General features: G+C 38.9%; 1 protein-coding gene across 1 annotated transcript in view; it reads left to right on the top strand.

Moving 5' to 3' along the window:
• Positions 1-25,665, top strand: part of LOC115213428 — a 38,732-nt gene extending 13,067 nt beyond the window's left edge. Inside the window, exon 2 of the mRNA XM_029782401.2 lies at positions 23,210-25,665. Coding sequence (XP_029638261.1) covers positions 23,210-25,071 — 1,862 coding nt within the window. The 3' untranslated portion in view covers positions 25,072-25,665. The remainder of the gene's footprint in view (positions 1-23,209) is intronic.
• The last annotated feature ends 1,906 nt before the right edge of the window (positions 25,666-27,571 follow it).

The raw sequence follows: 27,571 nt of genomic DNA, 5'->3' as shown, positions 1-27,571 counted from the left end.
GGAGCCAGTCAGGCGGCACTAGCAACGACCTCGCTTGAATCGTTTTACACATGCCACCAGCACAGGTGCCAGTAACGATCACACTCAAATGGTGCTCTTTTACGTGCCACCGGCACGGAAACCAGTTGGCTGCTCTGCCAACGATCACGCTCAGATGGTGCTTTTGGCACACTACTAGCATGGGCACAAGTGCCAGTAAGGCGATGCTGGTAACGATCATACTTGAATGAACAGTGAACATTAAAAAAAAAAAAGCAGGCTTGGTTTAACAGCTGATGAATGGAAATGAACAACTGGAAGTTGGAGTCTTTCAGTTATAATAATATTAAAGAATACTCTACAACTGTATTGAGTCCTGTAATTTATTACTTCTGGAGAATCAACAGAGATTTATATATAAATGTATGTGTGTGTGTTTAAGTGAGCTAGTTCGTATTTCCCTTTATCTTCATGTATATTGTGCTGTGTTCATGTAAACTGTACCACCACACAAACATGTCCAGGCTTCTTGACATGCCTTGATATATTGCATAATCTTTGTAAACAAACGGCTCATACAAACAGTGTTACTTGGTTCCCGTTCTCTGCATAACATTGACTGGGGAGATTATTACTTGAAAACAGGTGTGGGGTTCTGTGTCAGGAAGGGCTTCCAGTTATAGAAAACTGTGCCCCATCATACTCTTATCTGACCCATGTGATCTTAGAAAATTATATGTGAAATGATGATGATGCTATAATAATCATAATAATAATAAAAATAATAATGAAATTATTGTATACGGTGCTCAGGTGCACCACAACTTGTCAAAAGTGCGTATAAAGTATATGCAGTAATGTACAAATGTCTGGAAAGCGAACAGTGTATGAGTCAAATACATGCTTGCGTGTGTATGGAGGGGAGAAAATCAGGTGTAGTGTTGGCGAATCTCAGGAAGCATGGAAGTTTTGAAGGATGCAGTGCTCCGACAACTAACAACTGATGCCGGCAGTTTGTTCCATGCTTCAGCAACTCTTAGCGTGAAAAAATGTTTCCGAAAGTCATGGGAGCTGTGCTGTTTTCTGACTTTGTAAACATGTCCACGGGTGTTAGACAGGTGGAGTTTAAAAAGCTGCTCAGAGTTATTGTTTGTAAGATGATTAATAATTTTATGGGTGTCTGCCAAGTCAGCTGCCAGACGTTGGAGTTTCAATGCTATATTTAGTATACCGTAAATCCTCGAGTATAGTCCGCCCTTGAGTAAAATATGCAGGGGAATTTTAGCGGGCTGTACTTCTGAAAAGCCTAAACCTTTATGCACCCCTTCTCTAACTTGTTTTTTTCCCCTTAATTTGTTTTTTTAATTTTTACAAACATTCATCATCATCATCATCGTTTAATGTCCGCTTTCCATGCTAGCATGGGTTGGACGGTTTGACTGGGGTCTGGGAAGCCAGGAGGCTGCACCAGGCTCCAGTCAGATCTGGCAGTGTTTCTACAGCTGGATGCCCTTCCTAACGCCAACCACTCCATGAGTGTAGTGGTTGCTTTTTACGTGCCATCGGCACAGGTGCCAGGGGAACATAATATAATTGCAGTTCTTATTGCTATAAACAAAATGTTTTAGAGGATTCAGTATGGTTCCCTTTCAGTGTTTTATTGATGAAGTTTGTACATGGGCAACTGACATTCTAGAAGTAGCAGCCTTTCTTTACAGAGCTTGAAAATGCTTCGGCCTTCAACAACTACAAACTTTCTATAAAACTCAGGTGAGATACTCAGAATGTAGTTCTATCCCCACACCTGGGAAAGTGCTGCTGCTACATAGATAGAGTCATCCTAGATCTCATTCAGAGAAAAGCCACTCAACTGATTTTTTGTTTGTTTATTCCTTCTCGAGCCATGCCTGGCTCATAAGGGCCGCTTTCCCAGTTTCCTTGGCGTATAGGTTCCCCACTTGGACGGGACGCCAGTCCATCGCAGGTGAGCTGCAAGATGCAGGAGGAAAGAGTGAGAGAAAGTCGTGGCGAAAGAGTCAGCAGAAGTTCGCCATTACCTTCTGCTGGAGCCGCGTGGAGATTAGGTGTTTCGCTCATAAACACACACATCGCCCGATCTGAGATTTGAACCCACTATCCTTTGACTGCGAATCCACTGCTCTAACCACTAGGCCATGTGCCTCCACACTCAACTGATTAGCAGGAAGCCACTCACTAGCATACTTCATAAAAGCATGTCCAACCATCATCATCATCATCATCGTTTAGCGTCTGCTTTCCATGCTAGCATGGGTTGGACGGTTCAACTGGGGTCTGGGAAGCCAGAAGGCTGCACCAGGCTCCAGTCTGATTTGGCAATGTTTCTACGGCTGGATGCCCTTCCTAACGCCAACCACTCCGAGAGTGTAGTGGGTGCTTTTTACGTGCCACCGGCACAGGTGCCAGACGAGGCTGGCAAACGGCCAAGATTGGATGGTGCTTTTTACGTGCCACCGGCACGGAGGCCAGGTGAGGCTGGCAACAGCCACGATCAGATGGTGCTTTTTACGTGCTACCGGCACGGAGGTCAGTCAGGGCGGTGCTGGCAACGATCACGTTCGGAGGGTTCTCTTACGTGCCACCGGCACTAGTATCACAACTACCATTTCCATTGATGTTGATCAATTTTGATTTTGATTCTCACTTGCCTCAACAGGTCTTCACAAGTAGAGTTTTGTGTCCCAAGAAGGAAAGGTATGCATAAGTGGACTGGCTACATCCCAGGTAGAGGCCATGGGTTATGGTCTCACTTGTCCTGCCGGGTCTTCTCACGCACAGCATACTTCCAAAGATCTTGGTCTCTAGTCAACATAGGAGAAATATTTTGCTTCTAAACAAGTTGGAGTGAGCAACTGGAAGAATTTCTGGCCATAAAAATCTTGACCAATGACCTCATGGTTGAAAACAAATTACAATATTTTTTTATTTTATTTTAGTGAATCTCACTTCGTACATAACTGATACTTAATATACAGATCTTGGATGGATTAACAATTAAAGCCTTGGCTGACATAAGAAGTATAATCTGATGAAATCGTTCTTAAGTATCCCATACAGAACTTGTATTTTAATCAAATTATTCTCGTTAATTATCATATTTAGAATAATGTGCTTTTTAGTAGTGCTAAGTTAATTGCCCAACTTTTCTTGGGATTTTAAGTTCTAGCTGTTAATCTGGCAAGATTAATTAAGAATGTTTCTATAACACTTTATCTGTTGTTGATTTTTATTGAAATTGATACAGTTAATTATTACTTTGTAGATCTGATTAAAATATTTTCCAGCTTATTATATTTGCTTCTCGGACGGTTATTGTTAATACTTCATCAGTTTGTTACGAAACAACATATCTAAACTGTGTGGGATTTGGATGTCTGTGTAGTGGCTATGTCGTTTATACAATACTTTACACCTGCACTAACGAGCTGAATAGTATTACTTCTATCTTAGTTCACTTCATTTATCCGCCTCTCCAACTCACTCTCATAGAACCCTGTATCCAGTGCTTTGCCCAGACCTTTATTTCCACTTAATGCTCATGCTGTTGTTGTTGTTGTTGGTCAGCTGCATATCAGCTCTCATTGAGCAGGCCTACTATTAGAATTATTCCAGCCTTGGCCATCATGTTTTTTGTATAAGAACTAAAAATAATATTAATGAAATTATTGTATACAGTGCTCAGGTGCACCACAACTTGTCAAAAAGTGCATATAAAGCATATGCAGTAATGTACAAATGCCTGGGAAGTGAACAGTGTATGAGTCAGATACATGCCTGTGTGTGTATGGAGGGGAGAAAATCAGGTGTAATGTTGGCGAATCTCAGGAAGTTTTGAAGGATGCAGTGCTCCGACAACTAACAACTGATGCCGGCAGTTTGTTCCATGCTTCAGCAACTCTTAGCCTGAAAAAATGTTTCCGAAAGTCATGGAAGGAGCTGTGCTGTTTTCTGACTTTGTAAACATGTCCACGGGTGTTAGACAGGTGGAGTTTGAAAAGGTGCTCAGAGTTATTGTTGGCAAGATGGTTAATAATTTTATGGGTGTCTGCCAAGTCAGCTGCCAGACGTCTGAGTTTCAATGTGTCCATGCCCAGGGAAGTAAGGCGTTCAGAATATGGCAAATGCGTGATGGAGGGTATTCTCTTGGTTGCATGTCGCTGAACGGCTTCCAGATGATTAATATGTGTGTGAGCATGCACAAGTACACACATACACACATATGCATTGGTAACCACATGGTCCAGTAATGGCAGGTGTATGATTCGAGGGAAATTTTACTCTTATTCCCAGCTTGTCAAGTGATTATATAGAGGTCTCCTTGTTACTTCATGTTTTCTTTACAGACAGAAGACAGCCTGCAGCAATTAACGGCACTGGCCCTTAATTTAGGAAGACCAGCAATGTTCCACCTCTTCTTTTTCCACTCCTCTCCCTCTATCTTTTTTCCGACTATCCTTCCTTTCCCTCTTCCTCATCCATGGACTTAAATGTAAATTTGATACACACAGATTTTATAAGTTAGCTCTCTTTTTACTCTTTTACTTGTTTCAGTCATTTGACTGTGGCCATGCTGGAGCACCGCCTTTAGTTGAGCAAATCGACACCGGGACTTATTCTTTGTAAGCTTAGTACTTATTCTATTGGTCTCTTTTGCCGAACCGCGAAGTTACGGGGACGTAAACACACCACCATCGGATGTCAAGAGATGTTGAGGGGACAAACACAGACACACAAATATATACACACACATACACATATATATACATATACATATATACAATGGGCTTCTTTCAGTTTCCGGCTACCAAATCCACTCACAAGGCTTTGGTCGGCCTGAGGCTATAGTATAAAACACTTGCTCAAGGTGCTACGCAGTGGGACTGAACCTGGAACCATGTGGTTCGTAAGCAAGCTACTTACCACACAGCCACTCTTTGTTCCTCTTACTTCTGCAGCAACTCCTTTGTGAAGCCCAACATTCTCAGATCTTACTATTTCATTTTTCTTCCATCAACTCACAACATTGCATCATTTATTCAACATTTCCCTCTGTGTGTGTCTGTGCGTGATTCAAACAGATGCAAAGAGAGTTTGCATCAGCATGACGTGTATTATTATAGTATTTGGTAGAATCTACTTTCTGACCCTACAATTGCTCCTGTCTTTCCAGGCCCACACAACCAGGCACTTTTAAACGTACTAACCAGTGATGTAACACCTGCCCCTATATTAACAACACTACAACCATCAATGGGCCTTAGTCATAATATCAAATTACTCAGAACTTCTATCACACATTGTCCAATTATATCATGGCATTTGCAAACTTTGCAGCCCCCTTTCTGTTGGAGTGACAGACCAACACCTTGCCAATTACATTCAAAGCATCCTACTATATATGCCAGGAAGGCGTCGAGCTGGCAGAAACATTAGCACGCTGGGTGAAATGCGTAGCCATATTTCGTCTGTCGTTACGTTCCGAGTTCAAATTCCTCCAAGGTCGATTTTGCCTTTCATCCTTTCGGGGTCGATAAATTAAGTACCAGTTATGCACTGGGGTTGATGTAATCGACTTAATCCATTTGTCTGTCCTTGTTTGTCCCCTCTGTGTTTAGCCCCTTGTGGGTAGTAAAGAAATATATATATGCCAGGCCAACCTGCCATCGCCCACTTCAATACTAGAGGCCATTCTATCGCTCACTTTTTAGTGGGTGGCATCACTGCACCTCATGGATTCACATTTTCAAGGAACCAAAGAAACACTATTTCATATTCCAACTTGGCACCCGGTTTAAATGAACATTTTACCTCCACTTTCTTTTAGTTCATTAAACTCATTCTTATTCTCCAATTCCCCTCTCGCCTCATCTTTTCCCTTCACCTAACTCTGAATTTCCCTAGCTTCTCATCCTCATTCTATTTTCTTGTCTTCTACTTCTCCCACTCTGTTTTCCTCTGTCTTACCACATCCTGTTCATGTGTGAAGCTCCTGTGGTCTTGTATCAGTTGCAGCCAATTTTTAAACTTAGATGTAAAACTCTGCTGTCTCTCGTTAAATTCTGTCCTCTCAACTTTTCCCTGATGAAGGACTCTGCCTGAAACTTTGGATATTCCATTCTGCATGGTGAGTTCGCTGTACTAACCAGTGATGTAACACCTGCCTCTATATTATGAGTCCATCAGGAAGGATTGAAATCATTTTTGTCCATTTTAACATTTGCACCTATGTTTTATTACCATACATCCTCGTACACACCCAATATATATATATAGGGTGCCAAGAGCACCATCTGAGTGTGATCGTTGCCAGAGCAGCCAGCTGGCTTCCGTGCCGGTGGTACATAAAAGGGCACCATTCGAGCGTGATCATTACCAATGTCGCCTTACTGGCACCTGTGCTGGTGGCATGTGTAAAAAGATTTGAGCGAGGTTGTTGCCAGTACTGCCTGACTGGCCCCCATGCTGGTGGCACATAAAAAGTACCCACTACACTCTCGAGGTGGTTGGCGTTAGGAAGGGCATCCAGCTGTAGAAACTCTGCCAAATCAAGATTTAAGCCTGGTGCAGCCATCTGTTCACCAGCCCTCAGTCTAAATCGTCCAACCCATGCTAGCATGGAAAGCGGACGTTAAACAATGATGATGATGATATATATATATATGCTGGATCCTTGATAAAATCTTTATAAGATTTTATCTTCGAATATATGTATATATATATACATACATACAACAAGAAATAATATTTGTCTTTTATTATCGAAACAAAAGGGTTTATAGGATTGCAAAAAAAAGTGCTCAAATATAAATGAGACGAAGATACGTCTAAGTTTAGTGATGCCAACATTTTGCTCCCACCTGGTGTATCGAACTCCAGTAATGAGAGATGTGAATATGGGAAACCTGACAAGTACTGTTAGTAGTAGAAATTAATGTTAGGGATGGCCCTGGGAAATCATGTAATTGTAGAAACCCTGGATTATGTCCCCTTGTTGTTGATATTTGGTGGTGTATGAGGATGGCTTCAGAGATTCTAAGGTTGCCCTTGTTTCGCTGTGTTGCCCTGATGTGCACTGTGAATTCTAGGTCTGGCATTTCCATAGTTGTTTCTTCATGGAAGTGTCTGCTTGCATCATCATTGTTTAACATTCGTTTTACATACTGGCATGGGTTGAACGATTCGACTGGGGTCTGGGAAGCCAGGAGGCTGCACCAGGCCCCAATCTGATCTGGCAGTGATTCTACAGCTGGATTCCCTTCCCAACGCCAACCACTCCGAGAGTTTAGTGGGTGCTTTTTACGTGTCACTGGCACAGAGGCCAGAGGAACTGGCATCGGCCAAGATCGGTTGGTGCTTTTTACATGCCACTACCACGGAAGCCAATCAAAGCGGCACTGGCATTGGCTACGTTTCAATAGTGCTTTTTATGTACTACCGGCACGGGGGTTGCAGTTTTCTTGTTGTGCTTCCTATGTAGGATGCGCCATATTTGCTACAGCATAGGTCCTCTGGCACAATTCAGGGTCATTGATGGGGCAGTTCGATAATGTGTACTCCTCAGAGTAGTGAGAGGTGTTGTTCTTGGACAGAGCTTTTCTCAGGGAAGGGCCGGTGTGCTCTAGCTGTATGTCGAGTCCTTCCCTTCGGACTGTGTGCTGCATTGCTGCAGTAGTTCTGTTGTCAAAATGTTTAGCAAGCACGTGCCGGACTTGGGAGTACGATGGTTCTTCCAGGGTTTATTGACCCTGATGTTCTTTAGGCACCGTTGTTTGGCCAAAGATGGTGTGTAGCCATTCAAGTTAGGTCTCTGAGGAACTGTTTGGTGTTGACTGCTTTGTTGGTCACTTCACTGCGATTGTTGTTTATACGTGCAATCTCTTTTCTCATGTATGCGGCTTTGGTTCTAGTGGGTAAGGGTGATTGGTAGGGGACGAAAAGTTTTCTGATGGCGGCTTTACCGCAGAAGTTGGTAAATATGGAGCCTTCCTCTGTGATCCTGAGTTGAAAGTCGAGTAGAGAGAGGGTTCTGGATTCATCTGGATGTTCAGTCTTGAATTGGATGTTTAAGTCGATGTTATTGAAGGTCTGGTGTATGTTAATGACCTCATCCCTGGAGGACGTGATGATAAGGATGTCATCAACGTACCTGGAGAAGAAGATGCACGAGCGGCAGGTGTTGAGTGCTGTGTGTTCTAGCTTATCCATGTACATGATGGCCAGCAGGCCTGAAAGGCTGGATCCCATAGTTAGGCTGGAAGTCTGTAAATCACACCGTTATATTGGAAATAGGTGTTACTAACTCTAATGGTATGTCTGAGGTTGTAAGGCTGAAGATCTGGAGGTTGATGGATGGAGAGGTGGGAGAAGATGAAGGGGAAGATGGGTGGGAGAAGGTTGCACTATACTCTCGGAGTGGTTGGCGTTAGGAAGGGCATCCAGCTGTAGAAACACTGCCAAATCAAGATTGGAGCCTGGTGCGGCCGTCTGGTTCGCCAGTCCTCAGTCAAAATCGTCAAACCCATGCTAGCATGGAAAGCAGACGTTAAACGATGATGATGATGATGAACTGAAACTGCTCCTCACACAAATATTGTGGCTATTAGGGTTTACACTCCCATTCACCCTGAAAGTCTAAACATTACAAAGATTTATTTGGGTTCTAAGCTGTAGTATTATGCTTGAAGAATTCTGGCAATGAAATCAATTCTAGTACTTGACCAGATCTTTATTTTACCAACCTTGAAAACTTAAAAGGTAGGTTTACCTTATCAAGAGTTGAACTCTGAACATAAATGGGCAGAATAAAACTGTGCAAGATATTTTGTTCAAAGTTCTTGTGAGACTAGCAATGTATGACCTATATTATTGCTTATTAAATTGTTCTATTATGTTATCAGTGAGATGAGCTGGGCTGTTGCCAGTTGAATCGTATATGAACTATTATTTACACCTGAGAAACAGTCTGATCTATATTTACATTGTGTTAGATTTAAATAATTCCTAAATTAAATATCTTTCTGTGCAACATGCTGTATTGTTACTTTGGCTAATTACATTTTGACTAGTTAAGTGCATGCTAACATACTTAATAATGAATCCAGAATTTAAATTAATAAATATTGAATAAGGGTATGAGTGTCAATGAAGAGTAAGCCCAATCGCTGACAAATACAGTGATAATTCTAGTCATACTTTGGTGTAATTAAACCTTTTCAATGATTCCTTAGGCCCTCAATTCCTCATGAGGCCGTGAGAGCTCTGGCATAACATATGGCATGTTGTAGACATTTTTAACCTATTTCTTTATTACCCACAAGGGGCTAAACACAGAGCGGACAAACAAGGACAGACACACAGATTAAGTCGATTACATCAACCCCAGTTCGTAACTGGTACTTAATTTATCGACCCCGAAAGGGTGAAAGGCAAAGTCGACCTTGGTGGAATTTGAACTCAGAACGTAACGGCAGACGAAATACGGCTATGCATTTCGCCCGGCGAGCTAACATTTCTGCCAGCTCACCGCCTTTCTTTAACCTGGTAGATTCCATCCCACTTCAAGTCTGACCATAGCCAATTTCTTTGAGAGTAAAAAAAGGTAACGAGAAGAATCAACCCCAGCACTGGATTGGTAATTTATTTTCCAACCTTGACAAGATGAAAAGCAACATTGACCTCAGCAGGATTTGAACTTTGTAGTGCAAACAAATATTGCCAGGTATGCTATCTGAGGTTCTAACAACTCTGCTATGTCATAAAAAAGCCTAGACGACTGAGAAATGTAAAGATTTTCACTGAATAAGCACTGACTCGCATATTTAAAGTGGTCTAATTGCACTGAAACGCATCCAGAGTTGTAACCCGACTTGCCAAAATCAAACTTAGCTATCGCTGCAAGCCTCCATTCTATTTTTCTAAATCATCATCATCATCGCTTACTATAGCCTGAGGCTATAGTAGAAGAGACTTGCCCAAGGTTCCACACAGTGGGACTGAACCCGGAACCATGTGGTTGGTAAGCAAGCTACTTACCACACAGGACCTATCAATTCATTTCAGCAAACACATTAGTTAAATTTATATATATATATATGTATATATATATATATGTATATATATATATATATTATATATATATATATAATATATATATATATATGTATGTGTGTATGTATAGAAACACTTCCTTTGAAATATCATTACTCATTCTTGTTATTACTCTTGTGCATATTACTTGTTACTGATCACCCCTTTTTAGTCCCTTCAGTTCTCTACATCCCTCCACCCCAAGCTACATTGTCAGTCTGCCATACCTTGTCTTTAACACCTCTCCTATCTGCTATCATTCTGAACACCTCATCATCATCATCATCATCGTTTAACGTCTGCTTTCCATGCTAGCATGGGTTGGACGATTTTGACTGAGGGCTGGCAAACCAGATGGCTGCACCAGGCTCCAATCTTGATCTGGCAGAGTTTCTACAGCTGGATGCCCTTCCTAATGCCAACCACTCCAAGAGTGTAGTGGGTGCTTTTTACGTGCCACCGGCACGGGGGCCAGTCAGGAGGTACTGGCAACGACCTCGCTCGAATCTTTTTACACATGCCACTGGCACAGGTGCCAGTAAGGCGACATTGGTAACAATCACGCTTGAATGGTGCCCTTTTATGTGCCACCGGCATGGAAACCAGTTGGCTGCTCTGGCAATGATCACGCTCGGATGGTGCTCTTGGCATCCTATTAGCACGGGCACAAGTGCCAGTAAGGCGAAATTCCAGAGTTGCTTCTTGATTAGAATTCTTTTCTTCACTACTTAAAAAGTTCTTTGCTTACTACATTAAATATGCAGTTAGGATCAACTTAACTGTTTGTTTTTCATGCAGAAAGCATTCCTTGCATTAAGTTGTCTTACTTTCCTCTTTCCTACTCGGTCTTTAAAATTATATTTCCAATTGCTTGGCATGGCCAAGTCATTTGTTGAACATTTGGCAAGGACGCAGTTTAAGAATTAAACAATTGAAATGAAATCCTTGTGAAATGAAATCCTTAAGTGTTTTTCTAAGAATAAGATCAGAACTCCAAATAGAAATTGGACTAAACTAACATTACACTAAGCTATATTTGTTGTTTTCTGTGTACAAGGCGGCGAGCTGGCAGAAACTTTAGCACACCAGGCGAAATGCGTAGCTGTATTTCGTCTGCCATTATGTTCTGGGTTCGAATTCTGCCAAGGTCGACTTTGCCTTTCATCCTTTCGGGGTCAATTAAATAAGTACCAGTTATGCATTGGGGTTGATGTAATTGACTTAATCCGTTTGTCTGTCCTTGTTTGTCCCCTCTGTGTTTGGCCCCTTGTGGGTAGTAAAGAAATATATTTTTGTTGTTTTCTGTGTAACCCCTGAACAATCTATCAGTGTTCCAGCTTTGGTCATTCTGTCATTTTTTTTATAGAGATTAATTTGATCTAATTGTGTATCTATCTTTTATTGGTATCATCCAAGTGCTTGAGGCCATGCTGGCCCACCACCTTTCAGCGTGTTTGGGTCTCCTTTCTATAACGTCTTTTCTGTAAGATTACAATCACATAACAATTTATAGCAAGATAATTATTATAGTCCTTCGCCTAATTCACCTTTTATACAGCTTAACGACAAAACACAAATCGTGACTCAAATGTGGAAGTAAGATTCATATAGCGTAATGTTTATACGATACAAACGTTCCTTAGCCAGCTGTTCTGTGTGTTTTAAAAAATTTTTTTTTTAGATCGTGGTAAGTTTAGATCCAACTAACACAGGATCTAAAGCGTTTCAATAATGACTATCATATTATTTGTATATACTTCAATCTATGTTCCTACCATCAAAACAGTAATGTATAAACAAGAGTTATTGGAGGGAACTGCTCTTTTTTGTGCCTCCTCTTGCAATGTGGTTTCATCTGGAATTTCAGAGGGAAATTTGTCGAGATACTTTTTGAAGTCTCCTTGTAAATCTCTGAGGTTGTTTAGCAAGATGTTAAACAGTTATGGTATCATCAAATAGTTATATATCTATTTCTTTACTACCCACAAGGGGCTAAACACAGAGGGGACAAACAAGGACAGATAAACGGATTAAGTCGATTACATCAACCCCAGTGCGTAACTGGTACTTAATTTATCGACCCCGAAAGGATGAAAGGCGAAGTCGACCTCAGCACAATTTGAACTCAGAATGTAACGGCAGATGAAATACCTATTTCTTTACTACCCATAAGGGGCTAAACACAGAAGGGACAAACAAGGACAGACATAGGTATTAAGTCGATTACATTGACCCCAGTGCGTAACTGGTACTTAATTTATCGACCCTGAAAGGATGAAAGGCAAAGTCGACCTTGGCGGAATTTGAACTCAGAACGTAACGACAGACGAAATACGGTTACACATTTCGCTCGGTGTTCTAACGTTTCTTCCAGCTTGTCACCTTAGTTATATATCGTCAACATCATTATAATTAAGGCTATGTTCTCTCCAGTCAGATTGCATACAGTATAAAGATATTCTCAAGTAGTATAGGTTAGATAATTAGTGGTTAAAACACTGGTGTACTTTGACTATAGGTTGGTATAGCAGCATGTACTATGTTTGTAGCTCAGATTATGTCTGACACAAAGATAGAACGATCAAAGCAGGACCATCTTTAATTATAGAGTACGATTATATACATAGTAATAAAACACCACATGTCAAACTCACGATACAATGGTTATCAGGTCATCGTACCCTCGTTGGAAGTTTTAATCTCTGGGTTTTTATAAATGCAAAACTAGACATTTTCTACATAATCGCAACACGAAGTTAATATTTGTTGTCATTATTTTTTTTTTTAATTGGTCCTACCTGCTTCAACTCATTAAGCAGTTGTGTGGATCTTTTCATATTTTGAAGTAATGAGAATCTTTCTTTGGCTCCTTTATTGGTTTAGGACTGAATACTGGTTTTGTGTTGGAAGAGTTTAAATGGAGAAGAGAAAGAAAATAAACCCACAGGTTGTGTTTTAAACCTGTTTCACCACATCGTCTTCTTTCTTCAGCCTAATTAGCTGACTACATATATATTCCCATATCTTTTCGTTAATGTATATATCTCTCTATCTATCTATCTATCTATCTATCTATATATATATATTATATATATATATATATATATTGTATATATATATATATCATCATCATCATCATTTAGCGTCCGCTTTCCATGCTAGCATGGGTTGGACATATATATATATATATATATATATGTATATGTATAAAATATATATATATATATATGTATATATATATATATATGTATATATATATATATATATATATATAAATATATGTGTTTAGCCCCTTGTGGGTAGTAAAGAAATATATATATATAAATATACACACATATATATTCCCTTGTCATTTCTTTAATATATATATATACACACATATATACATACATGCATACGTAAAACCTTGTATAGATATGTATGTGTGTGTGTGTGTGAGTATGTACACACACACATACTATTATTGGAAGTTGGTAAACAGTCTCTGTGCTGTGTGGTATATTTCCCTTTAATGCAGAGCTGCTGCTGCTGTCCTGGCCTGTTTCAGACTGCATTTTATACTATCTTTAGACACGATGCTGTTGAAAGAAGGAAAACAAAATTATATTAGTTCTTCTCTTTCTGCTGACTCATATACACACAGACATATGTATGTATGTATGTATGTATATATATGCATGTGTATATGTATATATATGTATATATATGTGTTTGTGTGTATATATGTATATGTGTATATATATATATGTATATGTGTGTATATATATATATGTATATGTGTAATATATATATATGTGTATATATATATGTATATATGTGTATATATATATGTATATATGCGTATATATATATATGTATATATGCGTATATATATATATGTATATATGCGTATATATATATATATGTATATATGTGCATGTATATATATATGTATATATGTGCATATATATATATATGTATATATGTGTGTATATATATATATATATGTGTGTATATATATTATATATATATATATAACATGTCATTGATTCTGTTATTATCATTTTTTAAATAGTTACATTGGATAATAATAAAATTAATGACACATTCATAAAATTAATATATATATATATAATATATATATATATATATTATATATATATATATATATCTATATCATCATCATCATTTAACGTCCGCTTTCCATGCTAGCATGGGTTGGGCGATTTGACTGAGGTCTGGCGAACCAGACTCCAATCTGATCTGGCAGAGTTTCTACAGCTGGATGCCCTTCCTAACACCAACCACTCCAAGAGTGTTGTGGGTGCTTTTACGTGCCACCGGCACGAGGGCCAATTTGGTGGTACTGGCAACGGCCACGACCAAATGGTGCTTGTTATGTGCCACCTGCACAGGAGCCAGTCCAGCGGCACTGGTGACGACCTCGCTTGAATGTTTCACGTGCCACCAGCACAAGTGCTAGTAAGGCGATGTGGTAATGATCACGCTCGAATGGTGTGTTTAACATGCCATCAGCTCCAAGGCCAGCTTGTTGTTAAGGCAACAATCTCACTTGTAAGGTACTCTAAGCACTCCACTAGCAACGGATGCCAGTCACCGAGTTTGATTTCGATTTCACTTGCCTCAACTGGTCTTCACAAGCAGAGTTTAGTGTCCAGTGAAGAAAAGGCACGCATAAGTGGACTAGTTACACCCCTAGCATAGGCCACAAGGTTATGGTCACACTTGCGCTTGCCGAGTCTTCTGCAGCACAGCTTATTTCCAGAGGTCCCGGTCACTAGTCATTGCCTCGGCGAGGCCCAATGTTTGAAGGTCATGCTTCACTACCTCATCCCAGGTCTTCCTGGGTCTACCTCTTCCACAGGTTCCCTCAACTGCTAGGGTCTGGTACTTTTTCACACAACTATCTTCATCCATTCTCGCCACATGACCATACCAGCGCAATCGTCTCTCTTGCACACCACAACTGATGCTTCTTAGGTCCAACTTTTCTCTCAAGGTACTTACACTCTGTCGAGTATGAATACTGACATTACACATCCATCGGAGCATACTGGCTTCATTCCTTGCGAGCTTACGCATGTCCTCAGCAGTCATGGCCCATGTTTGACTGCCATGTAGCATGGCTGTTCATACACATGCGTCGTACAGTCTACCTTTTACTCTGAGCGAGAGGCCCTTTGTCACCAGCAGAGGTAAGAGCTCTCTGAACTTTGCCCAGGCTATTCTTATTCTAGCAGCTACACTTTCAGCACACCCCTCCCTGCTACTGTCTTGGTCACCTAGGTAACAGAAGCTATCAACTACTTCTAGTTTTTCTCCCTGGAATGTGGCGGAAGTTGTTCTCTGCACATTTTCAGTGTTTATTGTTCCTGAGCATCTGCCACATACGAAAACTATCCTCCCAGTTAGCCTTCCTTTGATATTGCTGCACCTCTTATGTGTCCATAGCTTACACTGAGTACATCTTATAGAGTTTCTACCTAAGCCTTTTCTACAGATGGAGCAGGGCCATCTACTTGAAGGGATTTGTGGTTTGCCTGCTTTCCTACTTATTAGGACTTTGGTTTTAGCTAGGTTGACTCAAGGCCCTTCAATTCTAATCCTTGTTTCCACACTTAAAACTTCTGCTCCTGTATATATATATATATATATATATATTATATATATATATATATACATATGGAGGTGCAATGGCCCAGTGGTTAGGGCAGCAGACTCGCAGTTGTAGGATCGCGGTTTCATTTCCCAGACCAGGCATTGTGAGTGTTTATTGAAGCTCCATGAGGCTCCGGCAGGGGGTGGTGGTGATCCCTGCTGTACTCTTTCACCACAACTTTCTCTCACTCTTTCTTCTGCTGGCCTGCTCGCTTAGCCAGCGAGGTGGTGTCATTTGAAGGCTAAAGCAATGCGAAGCGCATTGTGACCAGCGATGTGTAGCAACATCTGATAGCCTGGTTGGAAAAGAAGATATATATATACACACACACAATAATAGAGAAAGTGGCAGAGCATTGTTTGGTCTAGCATTACTAGCGTGGCATCTTGGGCAAGTGTCTTCTGCTATAGCCTCGGGCCAACCAAAGCCTTGTGAGTGGATTTGGTAGACGGAAACTGAAAGAAGCCCGTCGTATATATGAATGTATATATATATATGTGTGTGTGTGTATGTTTGTGTGTCTGTGTTTGTCCCCCTAGCATTGCTTGACAACCGATGCTGGTGTGTTTACGTCCCCGTCACTTAGCGGTTTGGCAAAAAGAGACCGATAGAATAAGTACTGGGCTTACAAAGAATAAGTCCCGGGGTCGAGTTGCTCGACTAAAGGCGGTGCTCCAGCATGGCCGCAGTCAAATGACTGAAACAAGTAAAAGAGTAAAAGAGTATAATATAAATCCTATGCCTGATGACAGGGTATTATCAGGGTATAATATATTTTTATATTAATAACCAGAAAACAAATCAACAATATGGTCTGATGGCTCTATTGTAAGAGTAACATTAGATTTCTGCAGTCAGACAAGTTTGTTGCCAGGTTAGCAGTATCCCTTATATACATATATATATATTTATGTTTGCGTGTGTGTGTAGCTGTCATCTTCCCTGAAGATCTGGTGTTGTTGCTGCTGAGTCTATTTCTGTATGCGTTACTGCTTAACTACGTTTAATTATCTCAGATTATTGCCAGTAGAAATAATCATCCGATGTTAAAGGGTACCGGATACCAACCACCTTACGAAAAACAAAAAAAAAAGGCAACAAAGTTTGTGGATCTAATTAGTCAGTTGACATTACAGGTAATTTTTATTTGTTTGTGTGTGTGTGTGTACAAACATTGAGTCTTTATCTGGTTTACACGAAAGAGAATATGATTTTAGGATGGTGTTAGTAATGTAAGTAACTCTCTTGAACATCATTGATTTGTCAAGGTTGTTATTGTTTAACCCTTTCGTTACCAACCCAGCTGAAACCATTTCTGGCTCTGTAGTACAAATATCTTGTTTTCATAAGTTCTGAATTATAGAGTACAATTATATACATAGTAATAAAACCTTAGTCACAATTTATGTTCCTAACACTAACTGAATGATAACTAAGTTAGTTTACTAAATTCTTTGTTATATTTAAAATTAATTGAAAGAAACACAGGGCATCTCAAAATAAATACAGTAACGAAAGGGTTAACCCCCAAGTCAATCTTGATCAAATAAGTTCATGATCTCTGGTTTTGACTGCCTTTTTCTTTTCTGGTATAGAAAACCCAGGACATCTTATCCATCAAGTCTTTCAAAGACGATAGATTATGATTTGTTAGAGATTTGACTGCTATTTGTAGTAGATTGAGCAACCATAATGAGTCTCCTTTGCTGGCTTGATTAGTCCAGGTATTTAACGGTGGTTGAACATGCTTTTAGAGTTTTGTTGTTGTTTCTCTATTTTATTAAACAATTTGTAAACAATTGCATTATGAGTTACTGGTTTCTAACGAGTCAATTTCCTCTTCACCACAAGAGTGATAAAGAACTTCATTTTTTAAGTGCAGTAGTCTTTCTAATTTAATTAATTTATTTATTTGCTTTTGCAGCGTGGAAGGTGTTTATAAGCCATTTAAGAAACACACAAAAGCCGTTAGATTCACTTCAACCTTTAAATTTAATTTGTCAAAATATTTTTGTCGCTTTGAGACTGCAACCTGTTCACTGACAAAACTTTGTGCTGCAGAAGAACAGGTCGCAGTCCCAAAGCGACGAAAATATTTTGACAAATTAAATTTAAATGTTGAAGTGAATCTAACATTTTTTGTGTGTTTCTTAAATGGCTTATAAACACTTTCCATGCTGCAATTGCTTTCGTTCCAGCACACGATTTATTTGCTTTTGTTTTCTTTTTAATGTTTATTTTCTGTGCCAAATTTAATCGTTGAAGGAAATGCATACAAATCATGGTCATCATTTTAACATCCATTTTTCCATGCTTGCATGAGTTAGACAGAATTTATTGAAACAGATTTTCTATGGCCAACTCTCACCTGTTTCCAAAGTAATATTTGCCAAACATATTTTCACAGAATATTGAAAATAGACACGGCAGTGGGACTCCTTTACATCAGTTATGTGATGTCAAAACAAGGACACAAATATAAACATACTCATTCACATGTATACATTCACATACACAAACATGCATACTCTCACGCATGCATGCACACTCACCCACTCACTTGCGCACACACACACGGCAGGCTTTTACGAAATCCACACAAAAAGTTCTACTTAGCTTGGAGCTATAGTCAGAGACAATATTCCAGATGCCATGTAGTCCAGGGTGGACGAGAGTCTTGTGAACGGATTTGATGGATGGAAACTAAAAAATCTTATGTATAGGCGTAGGAGTGGCTGTGTGGTAAGTAGCTTGCTTACCAACCACATGGTTCCGGGTTCATTCTCACTGCATGGCACCTTGGGAAAGTGTCTTCTACTATAGCCTCGGGCCGACCAAAGCCTTGTGAGTGGATTTGGTAGATGGAAACTGAAAGAAGCCCGTCATATATATGTGTGTGTGTGTATGTTTGTGTGTCTGTGTTTGTCCCCCCAACATCGCTTGACAACTGATGCTGGTGTGTTTACGTCCTCGTAACTTAGCAGTTCGGCAAAATAGACCGATAGAATAAGTACTAGGCTTACAAAGAATAAATCCTGGGGTCGATTTGCTCGACTAAAGGCAGTGCTCCAGCATGGCCACAATCAGATGACTGAAAAAGAGTAAAAGAGAGTATATATATATATATATATATATATATATACAGTATGTTTGTGTCTCCTTGTTTTAACACTGCACACTAATTGTAAACAAATGCCATCATCCATGAAAACAAGTTTAACCATTGTATTGTTTGTATTAGAGGACTAAGGAAGAAAATATCACCTTGCTTGCATACAGCTAAGGTATTCTCTTTTACTTGTTTCAGTCATTTTGACTGCGGCCATGCTGGGGCCCCACCTTTTAATCGAGCAAATCGACCCCGAGACTTATTCTTTGTAAGCCCAGTACTTATTCTATCGGTCTCTTTTGCCAAACCGCTAAGTGACGGGGACGTATACACATCAGCATCGGTTGTCAAGCAATGCTAGGGGGACAAACACATACATACATATATATATAGTGGCGATTATTTACTTTATATTAAAATTTTTTAGTGGCGATTTATTTACTTTATATTAAAATTTTTTATATATATATATACATATATACAACAGGCTTCTTTCAGTTTCTGTCTACCAAATCCACTCACAAGGCTTTGGTTGGCCCGGGGCTATAGCAGAAGACACTTGCCCAAGATGCCACGCAGTGGGACTGAACCCGGAATCATGTGGTTGGTTAGCAAGCTACTTACCACACAGCCACTCCTCTACGTATATATATATTTCATTCATTGTTCAACCGTGGTTGAGACAGTGGAATTTACTATGTTATGCCAGACTTCACGGTCCATCATAGCATTACGGAGGTCCTGTTGTTGGATGCCTGTATCCCTGGAGACTACATCAGGATAGGAGAGTGTGTGCCCTCTGGTATCGTGAGCAGATGGCTTCCAGAGGAGAAGAGTAGAAATTACCTCGTTTTCAGCTCTACAACATTGTCCAGCAAACTGGACTCTTCTACCTTTCACAAGAGATGATACAGGTGGTAGTTTCCCATATATTTGTACTTTAATTGAATTATGCTTCCACGAGATATTTTGAGCTCTCATAAGGAGGCGAGTGCAAAAATATATATATACACATACAGAAGTTGGACAAAATAATGGAAACACCTCAAAATTTCAAACAAATTCATTTTAATATGAAGTAGGACCATTTTTGGACAGTAATTCAGCTTGAATTCTATGAGGTATGGATTTGTATAAAGTTTGAATTTTTGTCCTTCCTTCAGCTAAAACAGTCTCAAGTTCTTGTAGTGATGATGGTGAAGGATATCAAATCCTTACTTGCTCTTCTAAAATGCACCATAAATGTTCGATAATATTGAGATCTGGGGACTGTGGTGGCCAGATAAGATGTTCAACTTCACTAGAATGTTCCTTGTGCTATTCAGTAATAACTTTAGCTATGTGAATTGGTGCATTATCATCCTGAAAGATTGCATTTCCCTCCGGAAACAGTTCTGATCAGATAAAATGCTTAAATAGTCTTGACTATTAATTCTGCCATTAAGGGAAAGCATTGGGCTAGCAGATTTCCAAGATTTATCTCCCCAGATCATCACAAATCCTCTTCCTTGTTTAACAGTTGGAAGAAGGCAGTCTGGGTCAAATGCTTCTTTTGGCTGTCTCCACACGTATACTCGGCCGGTGGTTGCAAATAAGGTAAAAGATGACTCGTCTGAGAAAATAACATTCTTCCACTGCCCTAGGGACCAATTCTGTAGGTTTTTATTCCACTCTCAAAGCTTTGCAATGTTTGTTTTTGAAATTAGTGCTTTTCTGATTGCAGCCCTCCTGTGATTCCAGCTTTGTGCAGTTCCTAACGAACAGTTTTTGTGGAAACAGGGTTAAGCTCTGCAGTAATTTTGGGAGCTGTACTTTTGTGATCCTTTATAACAATTCACATAAGAGTCTGATGGTCCCTATCTGAAAGTTTTGGTTGTCTTCTGGAATTTTGTTTCAACGAGGAGGTTTTTCCCTCTTTTTCAAATGCTGTCATTACTTTTGAGACTGTACTTCTTGATACACCAAACATTTCGGCTGTTTTCGTTTTGCCAGCACCTGCCATACAAGCACCAACAATTTGACCTCTTTGAAAGTCCAATAGATCTGTCATTTTAATGAATTTTAATTACCTTTTCCTGATGATATCTGAAAAGGAACAGCAATTTTAGCAAAACATATTAAGCAACACTAATAATAAATAAAAAAACAAAAATAAATAAGCTTTTGATGGTTTTATAGATATTTCAAAATTATGATGCTGTGATGCTAGGTGTTTCCGTTATTTTGTCCAACCCCTGTATATATAGATAGATAGACAAATAGATATGTATTATATATATATATATATATAATATATATATATATAGGCGCATGTGTTGCTGTGTGGTAAGAAGCTTGCTTCTCAACCACATGGTTCTAGGTTCTGTCTTACTGCATGGCACCTTGGGCATGTGTCTTCTATAACCTCAGGCCGACCAGTCTCATGAGTGGATTTGGTAGATGGAAACTGAAAGAAGCCCATTGTGTATATATATGTGTGTGTGTGTATATGTATGTGTGTGTATATGTGTGCGTGTATATATGTGTGTGTGTGTATATATATATATTTAGATGTGTATTTGTATATATATTTCTGTGTGTATGTTTGTCCTCCCCACCACCATTGCTTGACAACTGATGGTAGTGTATTTATGTCCCCATAACTTAGTGGTTTGACAAAAGGGACCATTAGAGTAAGTACTAGGCTTATAAAGAATAAGTCCTGGGGTCGACATCTTTGACTAAAACCCATTAAGATGGTGCTCCAGCATGGCCGCAGTCAAACGACTGAAATGTGTAAAAGAAGAAAATAAAATAAAGCGGTGGCATGTCATCGTTGAGGGAAGAGGCCTAAATGAAAACTAAGACGTCAAGAGGTAGAGATCAAAGGTCGAAGATGCAAAGAGCGACTTGCTCTTCTTTGTCCCCTGCCAACACTTCCCTGCAATAAATGTCACTTCTATGCCACACTTGGCCTGAACAGTCACCTCAGGTAATGGTACCATTTGCACGCATCAAGATGAAGAGGCTCATGCACTTGCCGTAGATGTAATACTCAGACACAAGTTAATGCTGCCAACGTGTGTGTATGTGCATCGTCATCATCGTTTAACGTCTGCTTTCCATGCTCCAGATCTGGCAGTGTTTCTACAGCTGGATGCCCTTCCTAACGCCAACCACTCCGTGAGTGTAGTGGGTGCTTTTTATGTGCCAGGGGAGGCTGGCAACGGCCACGATCGGTTGGTGCTTTTTATGTGCCACTGGCACGGAAGCCAGTCATGGTGGCGCTGGCATCAACCACATATGGATGGTGCTTTTTATGTGCCACCGGCAGAGGTGCCAGGGGAGGCTGGTAACGGCCACGATCGGTTGGTGCTTTTTATGTGCCACTGGCACGGAAGCCAGTCAAGGCTGCGCTGGCAAATATATATATAGATTCACATGAATATGGTACTTAAGTTAAAGGCACCAGAATTTTATATGGTATTATCCATATAAATCAAATGGGGTGATTATAATCAAAATAAGCAACAATGATATCCAAGGTAGAGTAGTACAATTGTTTCATGCTACTTCATTTTATTAAACACTGTAAGTATTACATAAGACTTAAAATGTAGAGCACTCTCCAGCCACATATAGAATTTGTATAAAAATTAAATTGACAAAGGAAATTCAGTGAAAAGAAATCTACCCATGAGGAAGGATCATATACTACCATGTTTCTGCTGATGAAATTCACCTCTCTGTCTATATACCTACCTTCTTTGTAATGTTGGCAAATGGAATTAAGTAGAAAAATGAACATTGTCAATTTAATTTTTAAAAAATTCCATATGTGGCTGATGAGTGCTCTAAATTTTAAAACTGATGTAATACTTACATTGTTTAATTAAATGAAGTAGCATGAAACAATTGTACTACTCTACCTTTGGATATCCTTGTTGCTTATTTTGATTATATATATATAATCAAAATAAGCAACAAAAATATTTTCGGTAATTTGGTACGATCGTTTCACGAAGATATTCTTGTTGCTTATTTTGATTATAATCACCTCATGGACTTATATGGATAACACCATACAAAATTCTGGTGTATCTGACTTAAGTAACATATTCATTTGAATCTAAATTTTACTGAACATATAATATATATATATATATGTGTGTGTGTGTGTGTGTAATGTGTGCGTGTGCCTGGGCCTAGTATATTTTTTTTAAGTCTTCTTTGTTAAATGTCAAGAATCCCAGAAATGATTAATACATTTTATGTTGGACTAATTTTAGGTTGACTTCTAATAATCCTTATCTAAAGTAAAGGGCACTCTATTAATTTATTTCTTTTGTGTTTTTCAGAATGGGGTCGTGCTTTTCCACAGAACCATCACTTGATAAATTTACTTTCACTTACAAAAGCAACTGAAGGCTGTATCTTTTGTGAGTCTTGTCTGAAGCAGAAAAGACGACGACTGGCCAATTTCTGGTGTAAGCCGTGTTGTGAAGGGCTGTGTTCAAACTGTTCCAACAAGCATGCCTCAAAGAAAGATCCTGTGTCTATGGAACATCAAGTTTTAACCTTGAGTTCTGCACTTTCTCAAATTCCTTCTGGACCAAGTTGTCCTCTCCATAGTTCCAAAGAAATGGAACTCTTTTGTACCAAGTGTGAGCAAATGATATGCTGCTTATGCTTTTTCGATATGCACCGTAAATGCGACAGCTATGTTCATTCCTTACTAACCGTCTATCCAGACAAACGAGGGGCTGCAGAAACAAGCCGTTTGAACCTTGCTGCTAAAAAGAAACAAGCTGAAGAATTAGTGAAAGAAGTTCTAAAAGAGAAAGAGAAAGTAACTGTTAGCATGCAGGAAATAAAAAGAGAGATTTGCAACATTCGTCTGAAGATTGAGAAAGTTCTAAAAGAGAAGGAAAATGAGATCTTTTATGATCTTGTTCAGTTGCATGATGATCAGCAGAATTACTTGGATGGTCTCCTTGGTCAAGCACGTGATATGGTTGATTCAGTTTCTCGACATCTTTCCACGCTTGACTGTGCCTTGGAGTCATCGTGTTCTCAATTCATGAACATTTACCAGAACATGAGTCCTGATTATGCGCTTCAACTTCCACAACCAAAACGGTTACACCACAGCCTCAGATTTTCTCCAAACCAGAAATACTTTAACCTGTTTCGAGAGTTTGAAATACACAAGTTTGGAGAAGTCTCTTTAACATATGAAAACAAGTTGGAAAGTGCTACCGATTATACAAACGTTTCTCCCAATATTTTCCTTGAGGCAGATGGTGTAGAAAGCAGTTATGAAGTTATACAACAAATTAAAGACAATCATACAAAAAGATCTGAACATTTAGAAAATTTTCTTAGACCACTTGAACCTGTTAAACTGAATCAATTTCCAGCAACTCTAGCAGATGAAACTGATTATAGATGCTTTGGACAAATAGTCAGTCTGCCAAATGGTCGGCTAATAGTCACAGACAGTGTAAATCATACAATAAAGCAGTTTAATCGAGAAGGCCATCTTGTTGGCTGTTTAAAAACTGTAGGTCAACCGTTTGGAATTTGTGTTTGGTCCAACAGTGAAGTGGCTATTACTTTTCCATACTCATCTGAAATCCGCCTTGTTCAACATGTCAACATGGTACTTCCATGGTCTTGGCGTCCCTTAAAGACAGTCTATAAGTACCGAGGGGTGGCAGCCACTAAGGACAAGAGACTTGTATGCAGTTCATTGGATTCTCTTTCAGCAGACATTCTCACCGTTCATTCCGATCATACTGATGTCGTACAACATATTGAAATGGCTTTTCTTTATCCTGAAGTAATTTCATCTGTTGGATGTCTAACCATTACTACGGAAGACGATATTTTAATTGTCGATCAAGATAGCAATTGTTTGGTGTGTATAGATTTAAAAGGAAGGTTAAAGTTTGTTTTCCGTGGCAGCAGCAGCCATTGTAATATCTGTATGTGTGGTGTTTTTGGTATTTCAGCTAACAATAAGTACATATATTTGGCAGACACTTGGAAATCCAGAGTAATTCGGCTCTTCAAAGATGGCCAGTTTGATAAAGTGCTTCTCAGTGTCCAGAAGTTTATTTTACGCCCCCAATCAGTAGACGTGACTTCAGATGGGAAACTCTTGGTACTTGAACGCAGCCCCATGTTCTTCGTTCACATATTTGATTCTGTGTTATAAGAGAGAGCAAACTTAGTGATAAGTGTTTTTTGTATATATTAACTGTTATGGAACTGAGAATTTTGTTGAAGTCTTTTTTTTTTTCTAATATGATGAATTTTAGAATTTTAGTTCCAATGTTTATTTTAAGTGAATACCAATATCTTGGAATATTTTGCCAAATAATATAGAGAAAATATATTATAATGCAAAAGTACTTCCAAATACTGACAGAAAACATTTTTTTTTAGACATTTTCATCTTTGTGTATATGTGTGTGTGTGAGTGTGTGAACATGTCTATATATAAACAAATTCAATCTCATCTTCAAAATATGCACATAGTTTTGCAAACTATGACACTTGGTCACAAAACAAATTGTTCAAAATGTTGTTTTGCCCAAAATAAAGTGGATGAGATAAGGAAGATGAGGTTAAGATTGAAAATTTGTTGTCACCACGACCACCTCGTCTACTACTATTACTACTAATAATAAATTCATCAAAAAAAATTTAGACGTTTAGTTTCAGATATGTTCTCATCCTCAGTTCGATAAAACACAAAACACCCACCAGCAATTTACAGTACCAACTGCTGTAACAAAATCTGCTAAAAAACAAAAAAATCCTAAAATAAAACACCTCTGTGATATATCAGTACTACCCAGGATGGTTTCTCAGTTGTAAAATTTGCAAAATATAAATTATTTTCTGCTAATGAAACCTATTTACAAACGAAAATGTTATGTGATATAATTCAAATGCAGCTGTTATTTCTTGTGGCCAGCCTGGAATACTGACCAGTCCAGGAAAAAGCTTGGACATTTCTTCCAACTTTTTAATCCTGCTTACTAGATCTTAAAGTCAATATTATTATTATTATTATTTTATTTCTATTTAAAGGAAAAAAACAAACAAATATATTAACAATCCCATTAGAATCAAAGAGTTGAATGCTAATCTAATATTCATTCCATTTTTTTTTTTCCTACTTAAGAGTTCAAAGAAATAGTTACTAATTCTTGGTTTACTTTAAAAAAGTCTTCATCTGTTAAATACAACAGGCAATATCTGGAAAGTGAAAATGCAGGACTATTGACTATATATATATATATATATATATATATATATACACAATTGCAGCATGGAAGGTGTTTATAAGTCATTTAAGAAACACACAAAACCGTTAGATTTCACTTCAACATTTAAATTTAATTTGTCAAAATATTTTCGTCGCTTTGAGACTGCGACCTGTTCACTGACAAAACTTTGTAACAGGTCGCAGTCTCAAAGCGACAAAAATATTTTGACAAATTAAATTTAAATGTTGAAGTGAATCTAACGCTTTTTGTGTGTTTCTTAAATGGTTTATAAACACCTTCCACGCTGCAATTGTTTTTGCACACAATCTCAGATCAAGTCACTCACTATGCAAGTACATCTCCGTAATATATATATATATATATATATATATATATATATATATATATATATATATACATACATACATACATATATTTGGTTAGAAGTGTTGTGTCCATGCATGAGACACACAGCTCTGCTGGTCTTGTAGCAGGTACCAATACTCCTCCACTGTTGCTAGCTGTGAAGAGGATTGCTCCCAAAATATGCATATATTTTATTCACACCTGCAAATACCAATGATTGCATGATAATAAAACACTATTCATTGCATTCACAACAGATGGAATTCCCATATTTTTTCCTTTTCTTTCTTTCTTCCTCTTGAATAAGCTTTAAACAAGATGTTTATCAACACCTCTTATTCTTTACACAGTTAAGGACTGGACAAAAACAAAAGTCTGTGTGCAGTTGTTTTCTATCTATATGATGCTTTCTTGCCATAAACATTTCTATCTATATAGGACACGGATTACAACACTCTTAAAACTAATACTTCCAGATCAGACAAATAATTCCAATTCACTATCGCCAAAGCAAGAATGGCAGCAAGTTGGCAGAAATACTCAAGGCATCAGATTAAAATACCTACCAGTTTTCAGTCTTGTCACCTTTGGTTGTCATCCATTTGGTTGATCTATTAGACTTTGCTCCTTTACTGGGAAAAATTATCCTGTGCCTAGACAAAAAGCAATTAGTGCACTTACATCATCATCGTTTAACGTCCACTTTCCATGCTAGCATGGGTTGGACGATTTTGACTGAGGGCTGGCGAACCAGATGGCTGCACCAGGCTCCAATCTTGATTTGGCAGAGTTTCTACAGCTGGATGCCCTTCTTAATGCCAACCACTCCGTGAGTGTAGTGGGTACTTTTACATGCCACCGGCGGTACTGGCAAAGACCTCGCTCGAATCTTTTTACACATGCCACCAGCTCAGGTGCCAGTAAAGTGATGTTGATAACGATCACGCTCGAATGGTGCCCTTTTACGTGCCACTGTAAAATATGCATAGTATCTATACATTCTGAAGTTTTGTGTGTGTGTATGAATGGGGAAGGAGTCTTATGTCTGCAAGAAAAGCCTCATCCTTTTGGAAC

This window comes from Octopus sinensis, linkage group LG6, assembly GCF_006345805.1.
Source record: "Octopus sinensis linkage group LG6, ASM634580v1, whole genome shotgun sequence".
Taxonomy (NCBI): Eukaryota; Metazoa; Mollusca; class Cephalopoda; order Octopoda; family Octopodidae; genus Octopus; species Octopus sinensis.
The sequence above is the reverse complement of the archived record's forward strand: the minus strand, read 5'-3'. Positions and strand labels throughout refer to the sequence as shown.